The 23,359-nt window shown below is 39.1% G+C and overlaps 1 protein-coding gene across 1 annotated transcript in view; it reads right to left on the reverse strand.

The window, feature by feature from the left end:
• Nucleotides 1–23,359, reverse strand: part of SLC9A9 (solute carrier family 9 member A9) — a 591,760-nt gene that overhangs the window by 565,413 nt on the left and 2,988 nt on the right. The window contains exon 2 of the mRNA XM_054481518.2: nucleotides 9,944–10,146. Within this exon, the coding sequence (XP_054337493.1) occupies nucleotides 9,944–10,146 (203 nt within the window). The remainder of the gene's footprint in view (nucleotides 1–9,943; nucleotides 10,147–23,359) is intronic.

A 23,359-nucleotide genomic window follows, 5' to 3' on the forward strand; every position in this document is an offset into this window, starting at 1 on the left:
ATGAAGGCTGTGTTGCCCTTGCTGCAGGGAGCGCTGTCAGTCCCTTCAGGGATTGCCAGGACTGCAGAGAAGCACCTCACCCAACGTCATGCACTTTCCAGAGTGACCCACATCAAAGAACAGAGCAATTTGGTGTTTTAGACGCCTAGCCTTCTGAATCCAACTGAGAATGACTCTGAGGGCTCATTCTAGCTCCACAGCTTCCCAAGGAGGCAGCCACAATTGTTGGGCCTGCATCTCAGCTTCATTTCTCTCTCTACCCACTCAGGCTTCCTTCCTCTTCTACTGAAAGGTGTCAATCTCAAGGGCACTTGATAAACGTCCTGCTCGCTACACACTACCTTAGGGTCCACCGCTTTTCTGGGAACCCATTATATGACAGTTAGAAAGAAAGATGACCACTTGAATTTGAAGGACATTCTTGCTCCACACACCCCAACCTGGGGCAGAACTCGATAAATCAGAGCCCACTTAGCCCTGTGATCAGAAATGGATGTGAAGGGAGCAGCTGGGAGACTCCTTAACTCCAGGCAAGCTTAAAAGGCAACAAGAGACAACCAGCTGAATGTGCAGCTTCGTTAGGTCCTGTCCCCTCCCGTGCCCTGCTGTCTGTGGAGACTACCTCAGGCTGTATCTGCTACTAAACAGGAGCTTCCTAATGACCTCAGGAGAGAACGGGGAAATGCAGCTGAGTGGAACTTTAAATAACTACTCGCTGGAGACCAGCAATGATAAATGTGCACTCTTGCCACAGTTTAATATTTTAGAAGGAACAAAGCAATGGGGAAAAGAATTGAAAGATCCATTGTAAATATTATTTACTCAGACTTAAAGTAAAATGGGAAATCTCTTTTTTTCCCTTCCACTCTCTCTCTGTTTTCTGTTCTTTGCTCAGCCTCCTTTTTTCTCCCTCTCTCCCTGCCTTGAATCTCTCTCTGCCTCCTTCCATCCCTACGCAATTATTTGGAGAGCAATTAAGACAGGACAGAGTAGCAGTGAAAAGGAGCTACTGACAAGCAGAGAATGATAGACACGTGGTTACATCATCCATTCATTTATCAAGATCCACAGAGAATTCACCATTTGCCAGGAATCATGGAATAAATGTCACCACAAAACAGACCTAGTCTCTGCCCTCCTGGAGCCCACAGTCTAGTGAGACTGTAGGCAAGTGACATTGAGAAGACAGACATGAATCAAAACATTATAGAAGTAAATATTAACTTACAACTCAGGTAAAATGCAGTGGGGGAATGTCAGGTGGAGCTATGAGACTGCAGATCTATGAGACAAAAGACCTGGATACTATAGTAGAGTAGCATGGGGACATTTGGGGTGAAGATGAGTGTTCTCCCAGAGCTAATCAGCCCCTAAGAACATCCTCATGTCAGGCCAACAGCCCATGTACATACTGGTGCTGCAAGACTCAGAATACAGAATTTAAGATTTCAGAAAAGACACAAAGGATAAATGCTTGAGGGGATGGCTATCCCGTTCTCCATTATGTGATTATTTTACATTACATGCCTGTATCAAAACATCTTATGTAACCCATAAATAAATATACTGACTATGTACCCACAAAAATAAAAAATAAAAATAAATTAAATTAAAAATTAAACATTAAAGATTTCAGAAAAGAGTGGAATTTTCAAAGGTAGATGTTATCAAAAATATTTAATAGTTACAATAAAAATAAAATTTTAATAAAATATAAGATATTATATTGGTCTCTAAGATGAGGTGTCCATATCCTAGAGAATGGAAAGGATGATTTTGGTGTGCCAAGGACATACTGGAACTTCTGTTTATATTTCATTTTATCTCATCCTTTTAAAAAATTCTAGTTTGATATCTGCTTTATAATGTATAGAGTATATTGATACAGTAGTACATCCAATTTGTAAACAAAAAGGTATATGGGTATATTCTCAAAGGCATTTTACTGGTGGGGTGCATAATCAAAAGTTTGGAAGTTAGTATTTGCGTGGTGCATTCTGAAGGCAAGCTTTCAAAAGTGGCCATGGTACCTCATGGCACTTCATGCCCCTAGGAGCAGAGTGTCCCTGTGTTTCTAGATTTCCGATCCCTATTACAAGATGATCTCTCTCTTCTTCTCTGCCCTTCTCTACTATAAAAAATATTTTGTTCTAAAACTTTTTATATATACAAAGTGATCTTAGAATATTCATGAATAAAATGGCTAAGAGCTGGCAGGAAAAAAAAAAGACAAAAAACTGCCTTCCAGAAAGCAGCAGGCACTTACTGTTACTTAGTTTTGTCCTCTGCTTTGAAATTCCCTTCTTCCAGATTTCTGCATGGCATAGTCCCCACTTCATTAGGACTCAGCTCCGATTCACCTCAGTGAGGCCTTCTCTGCAGGACATATTTAAAGACCCTTCACTCCGAACCTTCTAATTTTGCTAACTTCTCTTCATAGCACTTGCCTCCACTTGGCTCTGGATTACAAATGCTTGTGCTGAACTTCCTTTGTCTATCCTCCTCCAGGAAGTTAAACCCCATGAGCACAAGGACTTTGTTTTGTTCACTGCCATACTTGCAGCACCTAAAACCAATGCCTGGCAAATGGCAAGTGCTCAATAAATAAATGTTTTTTGAATGACTAAAGGAATGAAGAAAATCTGTGTTGTTCAATGACTAAATCAAAACCAAGTGGAATATTTAGAGTCTTTAAATACATTTCTGAGGTCATCTCACAGGCCAACTTTTTGCCAAAAAAGTTGAATGAAAGTGGAAGAAAACAGCTAAAGCAAATAAATTTTTAGTTTCTTTAGTAACAGCAGATCTCTTAAATAAGGTTTAGGATGAAAGGAGTTACATCCACCCAAACAGCCTCATCCTATTTACTGCCAAACATGACATTCTCTGGAACCATCTCATGTGGTAAGAGCCAAGACTTGTCATGATAGAGAAACACAAATCATGAAGCCCTATTCTCTGTTGAAAGGAAGGATAATTGATAGTATCCTACAAATGCTTCTCCAAACCCCCAATGCTGATTTATCATCATGAAGCTTGCTTTCTCTCAGTGTGCCTAGAAAAGTTTTTCAAAAAATTTCTTTTCAGTCCTTTGTTTACCCTCCCCAAGAGCGTCCAAGTGTTAACAGTACATATTTATCTCATGGCCCAATGACTCTCTCTGCTCAAGCAATTCCTGTTACGGGAAGAGGTTTGCCCTTGGCCTTATTGAAGCTCAAGTAAGGGAAAAGACTAGAAATGCAAATGTAGTTTACAAATAAATACATGAGAATTAAAACTCTGAATGATGAAAAATCAAAATCACCATTAGGAAAAGTTGGATGGTGAGAAAAAAAAGAACTTTGATTTTTCAAAAACAAAATTACTTTTAAAAGTCTTATGGTTAGCTGTTTCTATAAGGGCTTCCTTAAAATATCTCTAAAATATGTGGTATTATCAACACAATTGAAATGAGCTCTGATGACCTATTTGCAGCTTGGCAATTCTCTTTATTGAAAGAATAGAAAGGACAGATTGCTCAGCAATGTAACTCACTTCAAAATAACTTCCTTTACCAAGCGATAGTGTCTACTTGTCACACAGGAAGTGAAGACTTGGCAAAATTTTCGCTGGGTGGTTTCCTTTGACTTTTTACATTACAGTCAACTTATTTATGAGTGATAGGAAGTGTAAATTTAACTGTGTTGACAACTTTTTGATAATTTACTGTATCTGCAAGACCTTTCCAGCCAAATGGCCCACTGACCCTTCCAACTGAGTATTATAAACACCTAACATGCTAAATCAATGATGAATAAATTAATGATGAGATAGATTGATTGATTCATTCATCAGTTTAAAACCATATTTGTGGCCAGGCACTGTGGCTCACCCCTATAATCCCAGCATTTTGGGAGGCTGAGGCAGGCAGATCACTGGAGGTCAGGAGTTTGAGACCAGCCTGGACAACATGGTGAAACCCCATCTCTACTAAGAATACGAAAAGTAGCTGGGCGTGGTGGCACATGTCCCAGCTACTTGGGAGGCTAGGGCATGAGAATTGCTTGAACCTAGGAGGCAGAGGTTGCAGTGAGCTGGGATTGTACCACTGTACTGCAGCCTAGGTGACAGAGCAAGACTCTGTCTTGAAAAAAAAAACAAAAAAACACCATATTTGTGATTTGTGATTTTCTCCTACAAATCAACTCCTTCTTCTAACTTTTAACTTCCACATTTTTTGCCTCACCACCCTTCTGTGAACCCACATGACCAGGGTAGCAGAGGAAGCTGTTTTTCCTCTTCTTCTGACTAGTTGGGCCAAGCCCTTCACAGCCTTCCTTCCTCGTTTTTCTTGCATCTACCTCTTGGTTACCATCCAAGTCTAGGCTTCATCTGTCTCTTTGCTTTCACTCTCTACCCTGTACACAGCAGGCACGCTATCCTTTTGCTTTTGTCAACATTACACTGTTCCTCTGACTACAAATAGAGAGGGCATTACTCAGCCTGGCATTCAGGGGCTTCCAAATCAAGGTCTGCCTTCATTTTCAGCCCTAGGTGTCACTGGTCTTCCACACTTCAACAAATTGGAAATGCTTTTTCTTTCCTGGAATATTGTCTACCCCTTTTCCCACATCCATATCATGCTTTTCCTTCTGCATGGAATGCCTCCCCTCTGTACCCCCAACACCACACATACCCCTATCACCAGAGTCAATCAACTACCCTTCTTTGAAATCTTTCCTATTACTCCTAATAAGAGACCAGACTGTCCTGTTCTGGGTGCCTGTAGTTCTTGTCCCACTTTTTTGATACCTGCCTTTAGTGTTACTCATTCATTTATTCATATGCTACGTTTTTCTCTGATTTACTACTAAACTCCTTGGGACCACATCTTATTTCAGAATTGAAATTGATAGGACTCAGTTCATTTGTGTTGAAAGAATAAATGAATGAAAGTATGAGAGAGAAAGTTATTTTATCATCTTCTCTTCAAAAGCAGGTTTTGAACTTCCTATTGACATAAAATGCAGAAATATTTGGTAGACATTTTGGTATTCCTAAATATTACATAACAAATTAATGTTTGCAAAGCTATCATGTAATAGGATATAGACCCTAAAGGGTTACAACCAGTTGCAGGTATCTTGTATACACAGAACAATGTGACAAATGGTGGTAGAAACATTGGCTGAATTGATACAGAGCAACATGGTCTAGTTTTATCCTCTTAGAAGGTTGTTTTGAGTTCATCATCCGCTCATAACATATAGAAGAATACTGTTTTCACCAGTCTTTAAGTGAAAATATTTTTTTTCTTTTCTACACTTTTATCTGTGTTGAGCATGAACAAAACAAGTTTGGCATATGGTGTTTCCTGAAATTTTTATATGTTTAAACATGGCATAAAATCACAGTACGTTGTGGTTTATATAAATGCCAACAGCTCTCATATTTTCCAGTTTTATACCTTCTTATTGGAAGGAACTCACAGAGCCATCAAACCAGCTCTGTCTCTAAGCACGTCAATGCCTAACCATCCCAGAAATACACGTGCTCTTATAAAATCTTCTAAGAGGCCATTACACAGCACAAGAATTCATTCCAACCTCTCCAAATCCTGAAGTCAGAAATTTCGTCCAAGACACTAAACTATATTTTTCTAAGAGTAAAACCCATTTTCAAATCATGTAACTTTTAGAAACAAAGGCCAAATACTCCCTTTAAAATATATCACAAAGGAAATGGACCCAGTGGGGCCACACTAATGGCTTCTGTGACTCTGCTGAGCCGGACTTCTTCCTCAACTCTGACCTCCCTGCACTCTTTCCAGCACTGGTCATCTCCTTCTGCCTGTCTAACTGTGAAACACTCTAGGTCTCAGCCCCAGGTGCCCTGCCCTTCTCTGTCCATGTGGCCTCTCAGACAGCCTGTCCAGTAGTGTGGGGTATAATAATTTACTCAGGTCTCAGAATTAAGTGCTATAGTCCAAGTTCTATCTCTTCTTTAACCAGTAGTGAGACCCTGAACTCACCATGTATTTTCTCTGGACATTAATGTATTATCCATATATGCGCAGCTAAGATTAAAGAATGTCTCAGGTGTCTACAATATAGCTAAGTTTAAAGAATGTCTCAGGTGCATTAAGCATCCAGGACACTACAATTCTACCAACTCTAAGAATGGTAATTTCTAAATACTGTGTATTTCTCTAGCCATATGTGCTCTGCCAAGATCTCAGACTCATCAATTATTCATTATTTCATTCACTGTTTAGCAGCTATTAGGCATGGGGCACCAGGATAGGCTTTGGGGATACATTGGTCAGTAAAAAAGGTATGGTCCCTGCCTTTGTGAAGTTTACAGTCTAGTGGACAATAAGCAATGTAACAATGCTAATAAACAAAAAGCAAGCAAATACATGTATAATTTCAGATGGTGTCAAGTACTATGAAATAAGAGAGAAAGAGACAGGCACGCACTTCCCCCAACACACACACACACACACACACACACACACACACACACACACACACACAAAGAAAGAGAGAGAGAAGAGAAGGGAGGGAGGATATAGTGTGGGAAAATGGTAGGGGCAAGCCCTCTCTGAAAAGATGGTATTTCAAGCCAAAACTCTAGTAATGTGAAGGAGGCTGATATTCAAAGGGTAGACGTGAGGCCATTTTAGGTGAAAGGAATGACAGGTACAGAGGTCCTGAAGCAAAAAAGTTCTTGTTGTGTTGAGTGAACAAAATAAAAGGGGCTGGTAGATCTGCAGCAGTGGATTTGAAGTAAAGAAGAACAAAAGCAGCATCTCTCTCCTCACATTTCACCTGAACTCGAAGTAGGACTTAAATCCCTAATTCATTTGCCCATTTGCATCACCTTGGTGATCTTCTAAAAATTCCAAAACTCTTGATACGCCCTAAAGCAGTCAAATCACAAACCCAGAGGCAGAACACAGTCATCAGCATGTTTTGAAGCTTCCCAATGATTCCAAAGTGCAGACAGTTTGGGAACCACTGACTTAAATTGATTTTAGTGCTTAATTTCTTGTTTTGCCCATCTATAAAATGATGAGGTTCAATTTAATGAGGTTGGGTCTCTTTCTTGCTCTAAATTAGGTGATATGTATATGCAGATCCAGGGCATTGGCACCCACCCCTTCCTCAAGTCGTCTTTCCTCCCCAAACTTTTACCCTGCGAACTTCATATTCTTTTATCCAGACTTAAAATCCTGGAAACTTAGACTCTTCACACTATTCCTACAAATCAAGCAAGCTCTGTTGATCCAAAGCATCCAGGCTTTTCATGAAGCCCTCTTCAATTCTTGCCTGGATACTCACTTACTCCTGTCTCACCTTCCAATCCACCCTGCCCTGACGGCCTTTCTGAGTTCAATCCCTGCTGCCTACCCAAAGCCCTTCTCAAGTACCATCTCCCCAAGAAGCCTATGTAACAAGCTCAAGTATCTATGACAACTAATCTGTAAAGTTTCACAGTCCTCATAGTTCATATGACAGAATTTAGGACTGAATTATATACAAGTATCCATTATACATTGGTCTTATCTCCCCAAATGAATGTTAAATAAATTAATAAAAGAAATACACATTTTACTAATTCCTGGCATATATTAAGCATTCAAACATTATCTAATAGTAGCAATGGTAGCGTTATTTTTGGAGGTAGTAGAAGTGGCAATGACATTGGCAGCGGTATTGCAGTGGCAATAGTACTAGTAGTAGTACTGGTAGTAACAATGGTACAATGTAAAGGCCCCACGTTAGCCAGGCACTTTATACACATCATCTCATTTGAACATCAAAACAATCCTGCAGAATAGGTTTTAAGCTCCTCACTTCACAAATAAGAAAGTTGGGGATTAGGAAGCTTAAGAAACTCACAGAAGGGGGATGGAAGATCTATCTAATCCTAATTTTGTTTAACCATTACTCAATGTTACCTCCTTAGAAGCCTCCCAAAGGAGAATCCTCAGTAAGGAAGACAGGCTACGGGTTGTTCAGTTTTGCAGATTAACTAGTGTCCCCCAGCATTGCCACATAAGCAACAAATGTGTATTGTGACATACTCCAGGTATTTATAAACCAAATCTTTTCCCCTTAAAGCCATGTAATATAGTAAGTATGCTAGTAGATGCCCCTTTCTATACCAGCAATGAGAGGAGGACTTAGGTTGCTGAGTCACCTGTTCCCATCTCCAGATGCTATGATTGACAAGTTCATCTAGAAACTACTTGAGCCACTCAAGGTCAAGTAAACATTTTATGTACCAAACTTGCAGAGCTCATAATCCACTCACTGAAAACACCAAGAGGGCTCCAGCAACTTAGACGTTTTCTCCATCTCTTGCCTTAATTTTTCAAAAGCAAACATTTGGCTGTGGATGCTGATGGAGGAATAAATATGTCAATAATTCAATAACAGCATTTCTGATCAGGCATTTATTGGCAATCCTGTTCAAGAATATAATTGCTACAGCAACAAGGATAATTATGAGCATTTGGTGGGAGGAGAGGTGTCAACCTATTTGAAGAAATAGTGCTGTATAGAAATGCAGATAAAAATGTGTAGGAGAGTGAAGAGAGAAATAATTTATGTCCAGGTACTAACCAAAGGTAAAACTCAAGAATGTATTTTAATTTAAATCCTATGTTGCTAACAAGTTTAAAAAATATTTATTTTAAAAGAGATAATTTATTATTATTATATAAACAAAAAGAAACACATGGAAGAGATAATCCAAAACAGATAATCCAAAAGCAGTGGCAGATCTAGAAGTTGCTCCTCTTTATTTCAGAAATGCATTATCTAATTTGCTTTTTTTGTGCTTCAATTTACTTTCCCAAGTCTGATTTAGGCTAATATTATAATTAGTTTGACTTTCCTGAGTCCTCACCAAGTGCTAGGAGGAAGTTAATCTAAAAATGTGCTAGTGGAAGATAATATGAAAACAATTATTATAAATTAGTCATCTTGACTGAGGAAAAATGGCAGACCAAGTACCTCCTCTTCTGCCCCAAACCTCTTAAAACGGGAAAAAAAAAAGGTGTGTTTTAACATAAAAACTAAGTACATATGGGATAAAAGTGAAACAATGGACTTCCATAATGTCAGAAAATTCTCAGCTCTGACCTGAAAAAAAATCTCAAATAAGTGATGTGAGATCCTGGTTCTTAGTACACACTTGTTAAACAGGAATTCATGTATTCCAAAGACTGATCCAGGGTGTACAAGGTGCCACAAAAGATAACCTCACCTGATTTCTGACCCAGATTCCTGAGAGCAGAAGAAAGTTTTCCTTCCAGTAACTGAAGCAGTTCACAAATTTGCAATTATGAAACTATTTTTAAAAGATGAGTCATTTCACAATTTTTTTTCTGCCTAAAATTCCCTAACCAAACTGATAGAGTCACGATTTCTTGAGACTGACTGCATGTCAGTGTATTTATACATAGCCAAGTGGCCAGTGTTTTGTGTTGGTAGCCAAAAGCCAGTCATCCTAGGTTTCAAGGTTTGCAAGTGAAAATGTTTTTATTCCATTCCATTTTCCCTTTGGCTTAAGAAAGATTTGAACCGCACATTCAGCTGGCATTATATACAAAGGTGCTTAAAGCACATGTGTGAAAACTTGAATCAAGTATCAGGAAAGGCAGAGTTGATAAATGTTTTTTTCTTTTAAACAAATATAACTGTGGCTTGCAGAAAAACAAAAAAGAAAACCTTTCTTTCCTAACTTCTAGGAAAAAAAAATACAGACAACTCAGTTTGTAATAAGGGTATAACTCAGGGTTTGACTCCTTAGTCAATTAACGTCTCCAACAGAGTGGTGTTAAAATAGGCATATATGTGTGTGTGAATGCATTATATATAAAGTATAAAGGCTCAAAAATGATGCAATTATTTATACCATAAAACAAATATATAATACCAGACAGGATCCTTACCTTTTCAAGTATAGCATTGCCTTGATGAGGATTGATGTTGTGCTGACTTATTTCTCTTTTGTATTTATATTCATAAACTTGGTCAGTGATATTAACCAGCAGAGTTGATGGACTGAAAGTTAGTTTTACACAGTCATAGACAGTTCCACTTTCAATATCAGTTGGTGCTGTAGCATATCGTAAAATTAGTCCCATTATGAGGCCTAAAAAAAAAAAGAATAAATAATGGTACTGGAGGAAGGCAATCTAAAATGCCACTATTGGAAATCTATATGATTTGGAACCTTCAGAAGTGACAGGAGAAAGTGTTGGGTTATTGCCTGGTTTAGAAAAGTGTTCACTTTTGCATGGATACCAGTTCAACATAATAGTGTTAAAATATTTGTAGTGAGCACCATTGCTTGAATACTCAGCAAATCTTCCCATTTTTTTTCTTCCTAGTGGACCTACCAATTTTGAAGAGAAAAGATACCTAACTCCTTCTATCCATCCAAATACTTCAAGAAAACCTTTGCTCTGTGATAGACACTGAGCCATCTAATCAGGAGATGGAATTCCCCTGGGAGTGTTTCTGGTACACAGATTAGCACAAATCTCAGTTATCCCCATCAGATTTTATTATGTCACACCCCATGGTTGGGGTGAGAGGTGTTCTTGTTCTCTCTCTCAGGACATGACCAAGGCAATATAGTTCTTTTTTTTTTTTTTCTGGCAGGTATCTGTGACCATAAGTAGATCCAGTCCAAGAATGCAGCCAATATACTGAGGAGGGTAGGACTAAGATACTAGCAGAAGACAGAACCTAGGTGTTGAAGGACATCACAGAGCCACTAGATCAACCAGCCTGCCCTAGAGCTACCCTAACTCTAAACTTCTTGCTGTGTGATATAATACATTCTCTAATTTTTCCATTTTGAATCAAGTTTCTGGTTACTGGTAGCCAAATGCATTCTAATGATACCACATTCCTTTTCATAAACAATTCAACCTGAGTGATAATCCTTGACTTTTTAAGTTTTTAAACTCTGTTAAGATGCTCATGGCAATCTGATAACTGTGGGCTTTTTAAATGTGGATTTATTAACAAGCAACAAAGAAACATCAGAAGCCTAAACTCTGTCAATTTAAAATTAGGACTGAGGTATGTGTTTTGGGATAAATGATCCAGAGTTCACTCTTTAAAATATCTAATTTTGGAGATTTTACCTTTCTTATGAATCTGGTCATCTAATAACCTTTTATTTCTTTAGTAAAACATTTTTGGGGTGCATATTGTGTACCAGACATTTATAGATATAAAATTAGAATACAGGCCCAGTCTTACAGGAGCTCATTTGTATAAGTGAAGATTCATGAGCAAACAATTATAATAAAACGTGACATGTGCTATGACCACTGGGAAGCACTCTGTGATACAATGAATATAGACGGGGTATTCCAAAGCCCTTTGAATTACGCAAAGCTTGAGATGAATCTTAAAAGGTCACATAGATTTGTCCAGATGAGCTGAATCGGAATGAGTTGGGATCCAGTTTGCACATATGGGTAGCAGCACATAAGAGCAGAGACAGCTGGGATGCTCTCCCTGTGTGTAGATCAGGATCTATGCTCTCCCTGTGTGTAGAGTTGCTATTGGCAAGTGGCTGCTCAGCCAGGGGCTATGCTTCCTGATTGTCTTGCATCTGGCTGGTTCTTACCAGTGGAAGAATGTTGGGATACTGTGTAAGAAATCACTAGTGATAACCTTACTAACACAATGCAAATATGCAGAAAGATATAAGAAATCTGGTGCATTTAGGGAGTCACTAGTGGTGTAAAAAGAGAATAAATAGAGAGAAAGAGAGACAGAGAGAGACTCTAGACCTAGACCATAGGCAGAGCCAGGTCAGAAAGAGGCTCCTCTCTCACGCTGAGAGGTTTTGATTTTTAACCCAATGGTAATGTAGAACTATTGAAAGATTTGAGGCAGGGGAGTAAAACAATCAGACTTGCATGTAAGAACCATCACTTTGGCAACAATATTGAGAACTAATCAGAGTGACAGATGAGAATGCAAGCAGATTTCTTTCAAGAATATTTCTATTTTATTATTCCTGCTTCAGTGTTTGGCTGACTCCTCTAGAGTAATTAGAAAAATTGTATCCAAATCTCTGGGTGCAAGAGAAAATAAGTGATAGATATGTAACCCTCACTGAGTGCTTGATCCACCACAGCACAGTAGGCAACCTTCCATGCTCAGTGTTAAATGACGACAATAAAACTTAGGAGCAAGAAGGGAACATAGATCATCTACACTCTACATGGCTTAGGGTGCTTGCATAAGAACATCATTTTTTCAACACACATTGCTTAGAAAGGATTTAATTCCTAAAAGTTATTCATCAAGTACCATGAATGATACCATTACTACTCTTTCTACTTCTACAAAGAAGGGAAGCACAAGAACTATCTGCATGGGGCCTAAATGGAAAGAATCCATATTAATGTCATTTGAAATTCCTAGTGGGTGAGCCACTTTTTTCTTTTTTTTACAAAATGCTTTCAATGGAACAACAAGAAATAAACAGAAGTGTCCACTATTACTTCCCAAGCAGAGAAAGCAAGTCTTTGTCATAATAGTGATGACCTGGTGCCTAGTGTGGTTAAATTCATACAAGACCTCCAAACCTTAATGGCCCTGACTATCCCTCTGCACTAGCTCTGGCCTCATCTTTTGAGAAGAAGCACAATGAAGTGAATGGAGGAAGCTGCTTGCTGCCATTGTGGCAGAGGTGACCAGATGTAATATCCATGAAAATGTACCTCTCAGATAGATCTCCCACTCTGAGGAGGCAATTGACCAGTGGTCTCAGCTTCTCTGCTCTGGAATCCATCACCACTTTCACACTGAGGTCAGGCTCCCAGCTGATGAGTGAACACAGAAGGGATACTAAGGAAGGGAGATGGGGACTCCTCTGAAGGGCAACCATGGCTCAGGGACCCAGCATTAATCTTGCCAAACTTTTCCTAGAATTGCACCACAGCCTAAAGATTTCCTGCCCAGCTTTCCTTCCTTCCCTCTCTTCACAGGATTGGGCCTGCATCAAAACCTGACAACTGTCCTGGCATCCTCATGCTCACTCCCCACATTCTCTAAAGGAATGAAAATCTTTTGTACAATGAATCTCTTTCCAGCATCTGCTTCTTGGAGGACCCAAATTAACACACTCACCAAAAGGCTTCAGCCCTCCTTTTCCCCAAACCCCAAGGGTTGAGAAGAACCAACATCTTGCCAGATGGTAAGAGCCAGTGTGAAAAATCTCAGCCTCCTAGCACATCTGGTTAAAAAACCCATGCACTCATTTGTGTACCCTTGCTGCAGCAGCAGCAGCTGGAAAATCCTTATTTGTCAGAGGCTACTTACCCATAGAGCCTCATAATGCTTTTTATAGTGAAACATCTACTCAATGTTTTAGCCATATGCTGACAGAAATATGGAGTGTTGAATTAATGTACACTGACACAATATTGTATATGAGTAGGTGACAGATAAAGTAGGACTGCTAGTAGAAAGAAAATATTAATGAGAGTGGGTTGTTTTTATACCACACAAAGATACAAGATTAAGAAAGCAGAAATCATTTGTTCACAGAAGAAGGAAAGAGGAGACTGGCTGCCACGGCTTATGAACAGCACAAAAGCACCACTCTTGTTGGTAAACCATGAAACCAGGCCTCTTCTTGCTGGAGGAGAAAAGAAGCCAGCCTGTCCCTGCAAAGGGATACCCACCCAGTCCATGTGCAAACAGCCCTGGCCCCAGGTTGCAGTTCCTGCATACACAACACTTCTCTGAGATCTGTCCCCTGGCCAGTTGGTAGCATCTCCTTCTCTAGGAAGGAACTCTAGTCTCGATGTATCCCTCTGCTTCTTCAAGTCTGGGCATCTGGGTATCTAGGGTGACAGCAGAGTGTACCTGCACTTTAGTGAACCCTGACTTCTCTCCACAGCCTACAAGTCCCACAGAAAGCATGGACAATGGACTTCATTCCTAAAGCACTCACTATCCTAAAATGTCCCTTTTAAGTCCCACCTGTAGGCACCAGAACCCTGATAAAGTCTGTGCTCATTGAACGCCTTCATCTTTGCATTCTGACAGCATTTATTGTTTGAACCACACACTTTAGAGACCAGTTTTATAAAGACATATTATTCAGTGCTTCTTTACAGATCTTGGCTTTTCTCCTCAACTAGACAATGAGACTGTTTAGGGCAGAGGCTCTGTGCTGTTCTTTAGGGCAGAGGCTCTGTGCTATTCTTTATCTCTTTTCCTCTAGAAAAGCCAAGCACTTTGGGCAGAATTGTAGCCCAACTTTCTCCAAGTCCACAAGCTCCCTGGATTCAAGAAGAAAAGGATCCTCCGAGTTTATGTAGTCAGTCAGTTACCAACATTTTAAAGTGTCACAAATAAGGAACATCACACCAAATGCTGTGATGTCCCTGTCCTTGCAGAGTGTTCAACATAACTCTTATATAGCACATGCATGGCATACAGTTGATAGCATGATGTTTGTGAGAGAAGAAAGAAGAGAGGGGACAGAAGGAAGGAGGAAACAGCCTCAGGATTACTCAAACCAAGGAACATTAGAAAGATGAGCCTTACCTTCCTGAACTGATTCTCATTTTATTATCCACATTGAAAATAAGAGAAAACTCCAGTCCCTTACTCTATTACTCCCTTATTGCATGTTCATGCCACAGACACCTAAGGCATTGCTCTAGGACTTGTAGGAGTTATTATAAAGATAAATAAAATATGGTTTTGCCCTTAAAATATTAAAATGTCTTAATCTACCAGCCCCTTCCCTTCTGCCAAATCCTGCCATCCTAATTTCCAGTAAGAATAAAGTATAACGAGTATTTACTAAATTTTTTATATGAAGTCTGCATTTCATAACCAATTTCCCTTGCATCCTATTGACGGTCATTCCACATGATGCTGAAGCATTTTCTTAAAGTGGCTTTTCTTACAGAAATAAAAAATAGGGACTTACTTTTTTAAAAAGCTTAAATAAAGCAGATTTCAGAATGTTTTTTAAAACACAAAAGTGTTTTAAAGGAGATTTTAATCTCTTTGGCTGTGTTTAACACTATAATTGTGTCCAGACACCATCACACAGAGTTCCCCACTGCTTGGCACAACTCTAGCCAGATCGCTTTAGACTCCATTCCTATAGAAGTAGAGCTTCCCCAGAGTTGCACAATGCAGCAGGCACAGCTATATACATATGCCTAATTAGACTGTTACAAAGGTCTATATTTAAGCGCTACATGATGTTGGAAGAATTTAGGAGGCTAAAGCAAATGCAGTTAACACATGAAGATTGTAGGAGAACTGAGTTTTGCAGTTCTTTCACTCTCACTGCATTGAGTGGCTACCAAGAATAATCTAGATTAATGAGGCATCGCCAATTCTCTAAAATAAGAAGATATAGCCTCAAATCATGTAATATTATATAATATCATATTTCAGCCTGGTAAGTGTATCAGGTCCTATTGATTGCCAGCCCAATATCTATCCTTGTTTACCCCACAAAGCCCTGGTTTATTTGCTGTCCACCCCTCCACACATAGCCATATGCTCATGGGAAGTTGAACTCACTCCAGCTCCGGGGATGTTCTCACTCTCCCTGCTGATCTGGTTCTGGAATGGGTATGTGACCCTATTCCTGCCAATAAGAAGTGAAGGGAATTTGCTAGGGAGCTTCTTAGAAAGGTTTTCACATACTACAGAAGAGATGAGCTCTCTTCTTTTCCAGTATATTAATGGGCCCAGTTAGGACGCCAGGCACTGGCATAGCCACTTCACTGCCAGCCTGATGTTGAAGTCAGCACTGAAGGTAGCAGAAGAGAAAAGGAAAGAACCTTGGTTTTTGACAACAAAAGTAGGTGCTGAATCAAATAGGGTTGAAGACTACTATTCTCTGGACTTCCAGTTATGGGAGATAATAAATGTCTTTATTGCTTAATTCTGTTTCTGTCAGGGTTTCTGTTACTTGCAACTGAATACATCTTAACAGATAGAAAAGCCATTGGTTTTCTTGTCACAAAGCAATGTACAAAGTTTTAAGGGACCCTAAAGAAAAGATCAACTAACCCCACCCCCTACAGTATTGGAAAAACTTAATAGAAGAGGTTCTCAAGGATGTGTAAGAGTTCACCAAGTAGAGAAGACGACATGTTGTTTTAGGGAGAGGTATACAGAAATCAAGGAGCCCAGCGTCAATGACGCACATCAAGCAGTTTGGGATGGGCACTTAGGGCAGTGCAGGCAAAGGGCTTTGGCACAGCAGAGGACTGGAGAGTGTTCAGGAGGGAGAGGGGGTTGGCAAGGTGGTTGGCAAGGTGGTCTTGAGGAAGAACCGAGCGAGTTCCTTGTTGGGAGGCAGATTTGCTCTGTTTTAGAGCAGAGGAAACAGCATTGGAGATAATTATTTGAAGACAGAAAAGAGAATTGAGGGACAGAGAGGACATGGAGAGGAAGTTAACATCATATTTAGTCTATATTTACATAACGGACAATTTAGAACATCTGAGTGGAAGAATTCCAAGATGAAAGGAATAACGCTCAAGGAAGAATGTTCTTTACCATCATTAGAACTTTGTATAATGCAAGACTTTAAGGCAGGGAATCTGTGACATTATTATTTCAGTCACTCAGATTAAAAAATTATGAACTAGGGATTCAAATGTGAGCATAAAGAAGAAGGAAATAGTCTGAAAAATAATTTAAGGACACCAAATCAGTGAACAACATTTAACTGTACGATAGTATTCACAAAGATCAGATTTTAACTGCATCTACAAAATTTTTAACTTTTTATTTGATATTTATCCCTTCCTATTTTATAAAAGTCTCTTTTAGAAAACGAATTTAGAGAGATAATATGGGTTTGAACTTCAAATATCTAAATGCATTTCCTAATGTTTTCCTTTTCAGCAATTTAGTTTTGCTCTGAGATTAGTCAGGGGTGGAACAAAAAGTAAAAACGTATAATGTAGTAACAACATATAATGCCTTCTGTTTTTGGTGGGGGAGTTTGTTCTTTCTCTGTTCTCCCACCAACTTTTTAAATTAAAAAAACTAAGGAAACTATAGGTCTTGCTAAAAAGTCACAATTTATTGCTCTGTACTAGCTCACCATCAACTTGTTTTGGTGAAGATTCCCAGAATGATTTCAGAACAGGTCTGGGACACCTGCCAATTAAGAGAACCCCATTAAATTCCAAAGTGGAAAGTAGTCCATGAAGCTAATTAACCTTGTGATGACTTGTTCAAAGTTTCCCTCTTCTCACAGGACAGAGTCATATGAAAACTGCCAGAAAGTCCCAACCATCAGATCCTCCATCAGAGTGGGGTGTCTAATGTCCACAATCCATCCTTGGTTCCCAACAGACAACACACACACACACACACACATCACAAGCGCACACATGCACACACATATAAGACATATGTAAACATACATGCACATACATAGACACAAAACACATGCAAGCACATACAAACACACACATACACATATACACAATGTACACACTTCACAAAACTCTGGGATTTCTAACAGTATAATAGATAACTTTTCTTTAGAAACTATCTCAGCCATCAGCTTATATATAGCTAACATCCTTCCTTGCAATCATCTTAGGAAGTTGACAGAAGAAACATAGAAATAGAGATGTCTAACTAGATGTATACTGAATAAACAGATGGTTTCTTACTTTGTAATGTTTATACAACACAATTTATTTTTTTCTCAAACCAGAGGTGGAGACATTACAAAGTGTTATAGACGGTGAAAAAAGGACTCTTTAGTAAAGGGAGATGGTCTTCCAACCCTCCCCCTTTCACCATAGGAGAGTAATGGGATAAGAAAGAAATAAGAGAAAACAGAGGAAATGAAACTAGGCACTATATTTCAAGTTTATTTTCCTAGCAAAGTAGTTCTCAAACTTCAGTGCATCAGAACCTCCTGGAAAGTTTGTTAAAACACAGTTTGCTGGGCCCCACCCACCCCAGAGTTTCTGATTCCCTAGGTCTGGGCTGTGAACTACGTATTTGCATTTCTAACAAGTTCTCCGGTGCTGCTGATGGTGCTGGTCAGGAAACACACTGAGAAGCATTGTCCTATAAGACAGTAGTTCCTACCAACATGAGTCCTCACAGTCTCGAAATTCCATCAAAACCCATACCATCTTGGGCTCATGCACACAGATTTCAGAGCTTGGAAAACCCAGAAGCATAGTTAATGGTTCTACCTTCAGTATCTTCCAAAAATTAAATTCAGTTTAACTAACATATGATGAAAGCCTATTTTGTATGATTCATATAAATTCACAGTCCCTCCTCAAACTATTTATAGTACCTGTCCCACCCATTGTTTCAACCATAGACATTTAAAAGCAGAAAGACCATGAACTTGCAACGTGACTATCCCTCAAGCTGGGACAATGTTTCCAGGTAGGCTTGGAATATTTCAACTCCAGCTACTTAATATGGGTGTATTTTCATAGTATTGCTCCCATTCTGTTTCCCACAGTGGGCTTTTTGCTATAGACAGTGGAACATTTCTGAGGCTTCAAGGTACAGGAGAAACTTAACTACTTTTACCCTCAATCATTCCCTACCCTGACTTCATGGGACAGTTGCATATCAAGAGCAGACTTGGACAAGAGAACAACTGCAGCAAGAATTTGAGAGTGCTGGCTTTCAAAAGAGTGTTCTTGCCAATTATTCTGGGCAGAGTTGGTTAAGTCATAAGTTTTCCGAGTTTCTGTTTCCTTATATGCGAACTAAAGATGATCTTGCCTGTTTAGCATGGTTGTTGTGAGGATTAGTGATAATGTATATAGTTACATATCTCAATCTCTACCTCTATTCTGTAAACTTCCTAAGGTACCATCATCTGGCACAGAGCAAACAGTTAATTAAAAAACAGCAATTAAAAACAGCAATTACTCTAGGACTACATAAGCGATAGAGGTGAAAGAACAGATGTTATATAACCCTGAATTTGAGTACAGCCCTGTTGATTATCAGCAAGTTACTTTCTCTCTCTCAGTATTGGTTACCTCATCTGTAATATGAAAATGATAACATGCCCCCTACACACACACACACACAAACACACCCACGTTTAAGATAGCAGATGACCACATGAAGCCAAACTGCTAAGGTTTGAGACCTAGCCCTGGCATTTAGTAGATGTGCAACTTTGGTCAAGTTACTTAATGTTTTAGTACCTCAGTTTTCCTACCTAAAAAATGGTTGTTGTAAGGATTAAATGCGTTAATATATGTAAAGTACTTTTAACAGCATAGTTTATATCAGGAATGCTATTTGTGTTAGCTTTTTTTATTTTTGTATATCAACTTTTTGACATAATAGATGTTTAACAAACATCTATTTTAGATGTTTAGTAAACATCAGCTCTCCATATCCTCACTTCGTTAACTACATAACATTAATTCAATTTAGACTGTATATGATATCTACATAAATAATTTGAATCATAAATCTATTTTCTTGATATGCACATTCATTAGCCTTTCAAACACTGAGGGGGGAATCCTTCGAGGCACCACAGTAGTTTGCAGTAAAGTTTCATCTATAGTTTCTTTGAGATTCAGAATATAGTTTATTCATTTATTTAGTTTATTTATTCAAAATATAGAGGCTCTCTTCTTTTTTTTTTCTTTTTTGATACGGAGTCTTCCTCTGTCACCTAGGTTGGAGTGCAATGGTGCAATCTCGGCTCACTGCAACCTCCGCATCCCGAGTTCAAGCAATTCTCCTGCCTCAGCCTCCCGAGTAGCTCGGATTACAGGCATCCGCCACTATACCCGGCTAATTTTTGTATTTTTTAGTAAAGATAGAGTTTCACCATGTTGGTCAGGCTGCTCTCGAATTCCTGACCTCAGGTGATCCACTCGCCTTGGCCTCTCAAAGTGCTGGGATTACAGGAATGAGCCATCATGCCTGGCCCGGCTATTTTTCTTAAAATCAACTTTTAAAAATATACAGAGTGCAGGCCGGGTGCGGTGGCTCACGCCTGGAATCCCAGCACTTTGGGAGGCCGAAGTGGGAGGATCACGAGGTCAGGAGATCGAGACCATCCTGGCTAACACGGTGAAACCCCATCTCTACTAGAAACACAAAAAAATTAGCCGGGCGTGGTGGCGGGCACCTGTAGTTCCAGCTACTCGGGAGGCTGAGGCAGGAGAATGGCGTTAACCCGGGAGGCGGAGCTGGCAGTGAGCCAAGATCACGCCACTGTACTCTAGCCTGGGCGACAGAGCGAGACTCCATCTCAAAAAAAAAAAAAAAAAAGAACATACAGAGTGCAGTATGCCTTTCATTATTTTACCTGTCTCTGGCAAACGTATTAACACATGGAAAACATTGCACAACTCTCTGAAGTTCCTTAAAAATAAGTTTTTTACACCAAAAGGGAGAAGAAGTTTCATATGCTGGGCTCCTAACCCTGATTACCTTTCCTGCAGATCCCTTCAAATTAAACCAGAGCTACTCTTGTTTTCATAAAAAATGCTTCGGCAAACTATGGAATACGCAGCCAGTCCTCACTATTGACTTGTTCTCCTCACCTTTCTGACAGGAATGCAACAGAATTTACTGAGCACTCCTTGCAAAATCAGAGCAGAAGCAGGAAGTACTAACGGTGCTGAAATAACACTAACTAAAATCTTGTCTGAGAGAACAGACTGAATATCATTATAGGCTGCCATGTCCTGGAAGGAAAGCTTCTGGTTTGGGCTGGAGTGGCTGAAAGATGCCTGATGGTTGAACGCAGTCTTGGCCTGAATTTTGAAGGACTTTTGCAGCTGGAAGGGAGACATGTGACATCTGTTCCTTTCTTCCCCATTTTATAGATGAGAAAAATAAGGCCAGATGTAACATCACTTGCCCAAAATAATGCACCTAGCTACTGAAAAAAAAAATCATCATGATTAAGAAACTTAAATCTCCAGGGGAGCACATCAATATTTTCTCTATAAAACATGCCACAGTGGAATAAGTAGAGCCTTGGAAGGACCTTCAGCCAGTGGGAAGGGGGTGAAGTAGTAGGAAGCATCTCCCACAGGCCTGGCAGTCGGGGAGGCTGGGCTGTCCTGGAGGAGGGTAAAATGGATCAGGAGGGTGTAGCCAACATGTCCAACAACCCAATTTAATCCTGAGGAACCTGCAGGGAGTGCTAGGAAGAAATTAATGCCTGCAGAAGATTTTTCAGGAAAGGTAATTTTTCAAACCTTGATGATTCACTATGTAATTGTATTTTCTTTTAATCTTGAAAAACTTGCTGTTGAGTGAATTAAATCGGTCCTATTTAACTGTTAAGCACATTCCTAAAGAATCAGAAAACCCTTTAATACGATATAGTTTAATGAATTCAAAATGTAAACTTTGTGCCTTGAAATTTGTTATGTGCCCACTAAACAGTGGCCACAATTTTTACATGAATTCAGAGACTAACTTCTATGGAAAGGCCAGAAAGTCAAAGGCAGAATTCTAAGAGGTTTAAATTGCTCTGTCCCTAAGCTCAGAGCCCAGCCCTCAAATGCACAGGATTATAAATGTCCTGTAAAGTATGGCAGCCCCCAGTGATATATAATGGAATTCTTAATGCTGTCAGGGAGCAAGGAGCAAATTTCATTTATGAGCACTGCACAGGGGATACAGGCCCTAAGTGAGTGGTACTAAGTGCACCAGCTGCTGTCAATCAATATTTTAACCGCTAATTGTCATTTATGCTTCCAGTCCAATTTAAATGAATATCATTATGGCTTATATTTTAAACCAGTTATGGATTCTAATCCTTCAATTTTGAAATGAGAACCATCGAATATCATAATAGATTACCCATTACTGTTCCTGGTGAAGCAAAAATATGGTTATAAAGCTGCCACTAATTTTTATAAGCTTCCTATGACCATTAATAACAAGAAAAAACGATTTTTTATATAATGGATTATTTATACTATTTGGAGTATCATATGAATCTCTGATTGACATAGAGTCTAGCCAAATGCCACACAAGTTTTCTTGGTCTCTACAAGTGTTCATATGATATTTTAAGGTCAACAACTTGAAAATTATTTCTAACAATAAATATAAAAGAACATTAAACATTCTGCTTGATCACTTTTCTCTGCATTTTTTAAACTGCTTATTTTCTAAGCCCCTGTTCTCTAGAATTTTTAAATTGGACTCTCAGGTACACTGATAAAATAGACTCAACATCTATTGAGTCTTCTAAAGAACATTTGACACATGTCAAAGGAATACTGGCAGAAAAGCACATGGGAGAATAGGCTGAAGTATGATAGGAAATTTGATGCTGGGGAAAAACATTTATCATTCTTGATATAGGACAAGTAATACATTATACAAATAGTGAGAGCAAGAACAGTACTCGGTGGAGTAGGGGAGTTGCTAGCCAAATTCATTGATAAGCATTAGGTGCAGGTCCACTAAATCTTACAATATATTTCATTACAACCATATGTGTCTGTAGCATGGAGATGACTGTTACAGTCTACTCTCAAATGTTCACTTCCTTAAGAATAAGAAATTTTAAAAGTTCAACTTTCTTTCTTTCTTTCTTTGAGACACAGTCTCACTCTGTCACCTAGGCTCGAGTGAAGGCTGGAGTGAAGTGGCACAATCATAGCTCAAAAAGCTTAAGTTTTAAACATAGTTTTGTTTCTTTTCTTCCCCATTAGTTATCACCATGCCCCCATGCTCTTGCAAAAGCTATGAATTTAATCCTTTAATGGAAAAGGGGATTGTACAATGTGGGATGCTGAAAATTCACTCTTTTAGACCTCCTGGAAAAGAGAATCTGGCTAATCCTGAAAGCTTAACCTTATGAGGATGCATCTAGATCCCACAGACACATCCTTTCTCCAGGAAAATTATTGCAATAATTTACTTATTTTTAAATATCTTAGCATCTCTTAGTAAAGAGATGGAGGTTGAATCCCACCTCAACAGCTAACTAATTACATGACTTTTATCTCTCTGAGTCCTCATTTGTTTGTCTGCAAAATGAGAATGCTGGATTTATGATCTTTAAGGCTCCTTCCCCATCTATGATTCCAAGTTCATTTATAGCTGTTGGACAATTAATTCACTTGGCATCTCCTTTCCCCGATCATTAAAAAGTGTTTACTAGAGTATCCCATCGTGTTCCTCTGGTGTAGTTTCAGACTATTTTATTACATTACTGATAGAAAGTTCCTAATAAGCATTTAAGATATAACATTTAGGACATCCCTGAAGAAGAAATGTGACAAGTCATGAATGCCACCCATATGGAGTACTTTCAGAAAACACAGGGAGAGTTCTTTCAGGTGAGCGTG

This window comes from Pongo pygmaeus, chromosome 2 (genome assembly GCF_028885625.2).
Source record: "Pongo pygmaeus isolate AG05252 chromosome 2, NHGRI_mPonPyg2-v2.0_pri, whole genome shotgun sequence".
NCBI classification, from domain to species: Eukaryota; Metazoa; Chordata; class Mammalia; order Primates; family Hominidae; genus Pongo; species Pongo pygmaeus.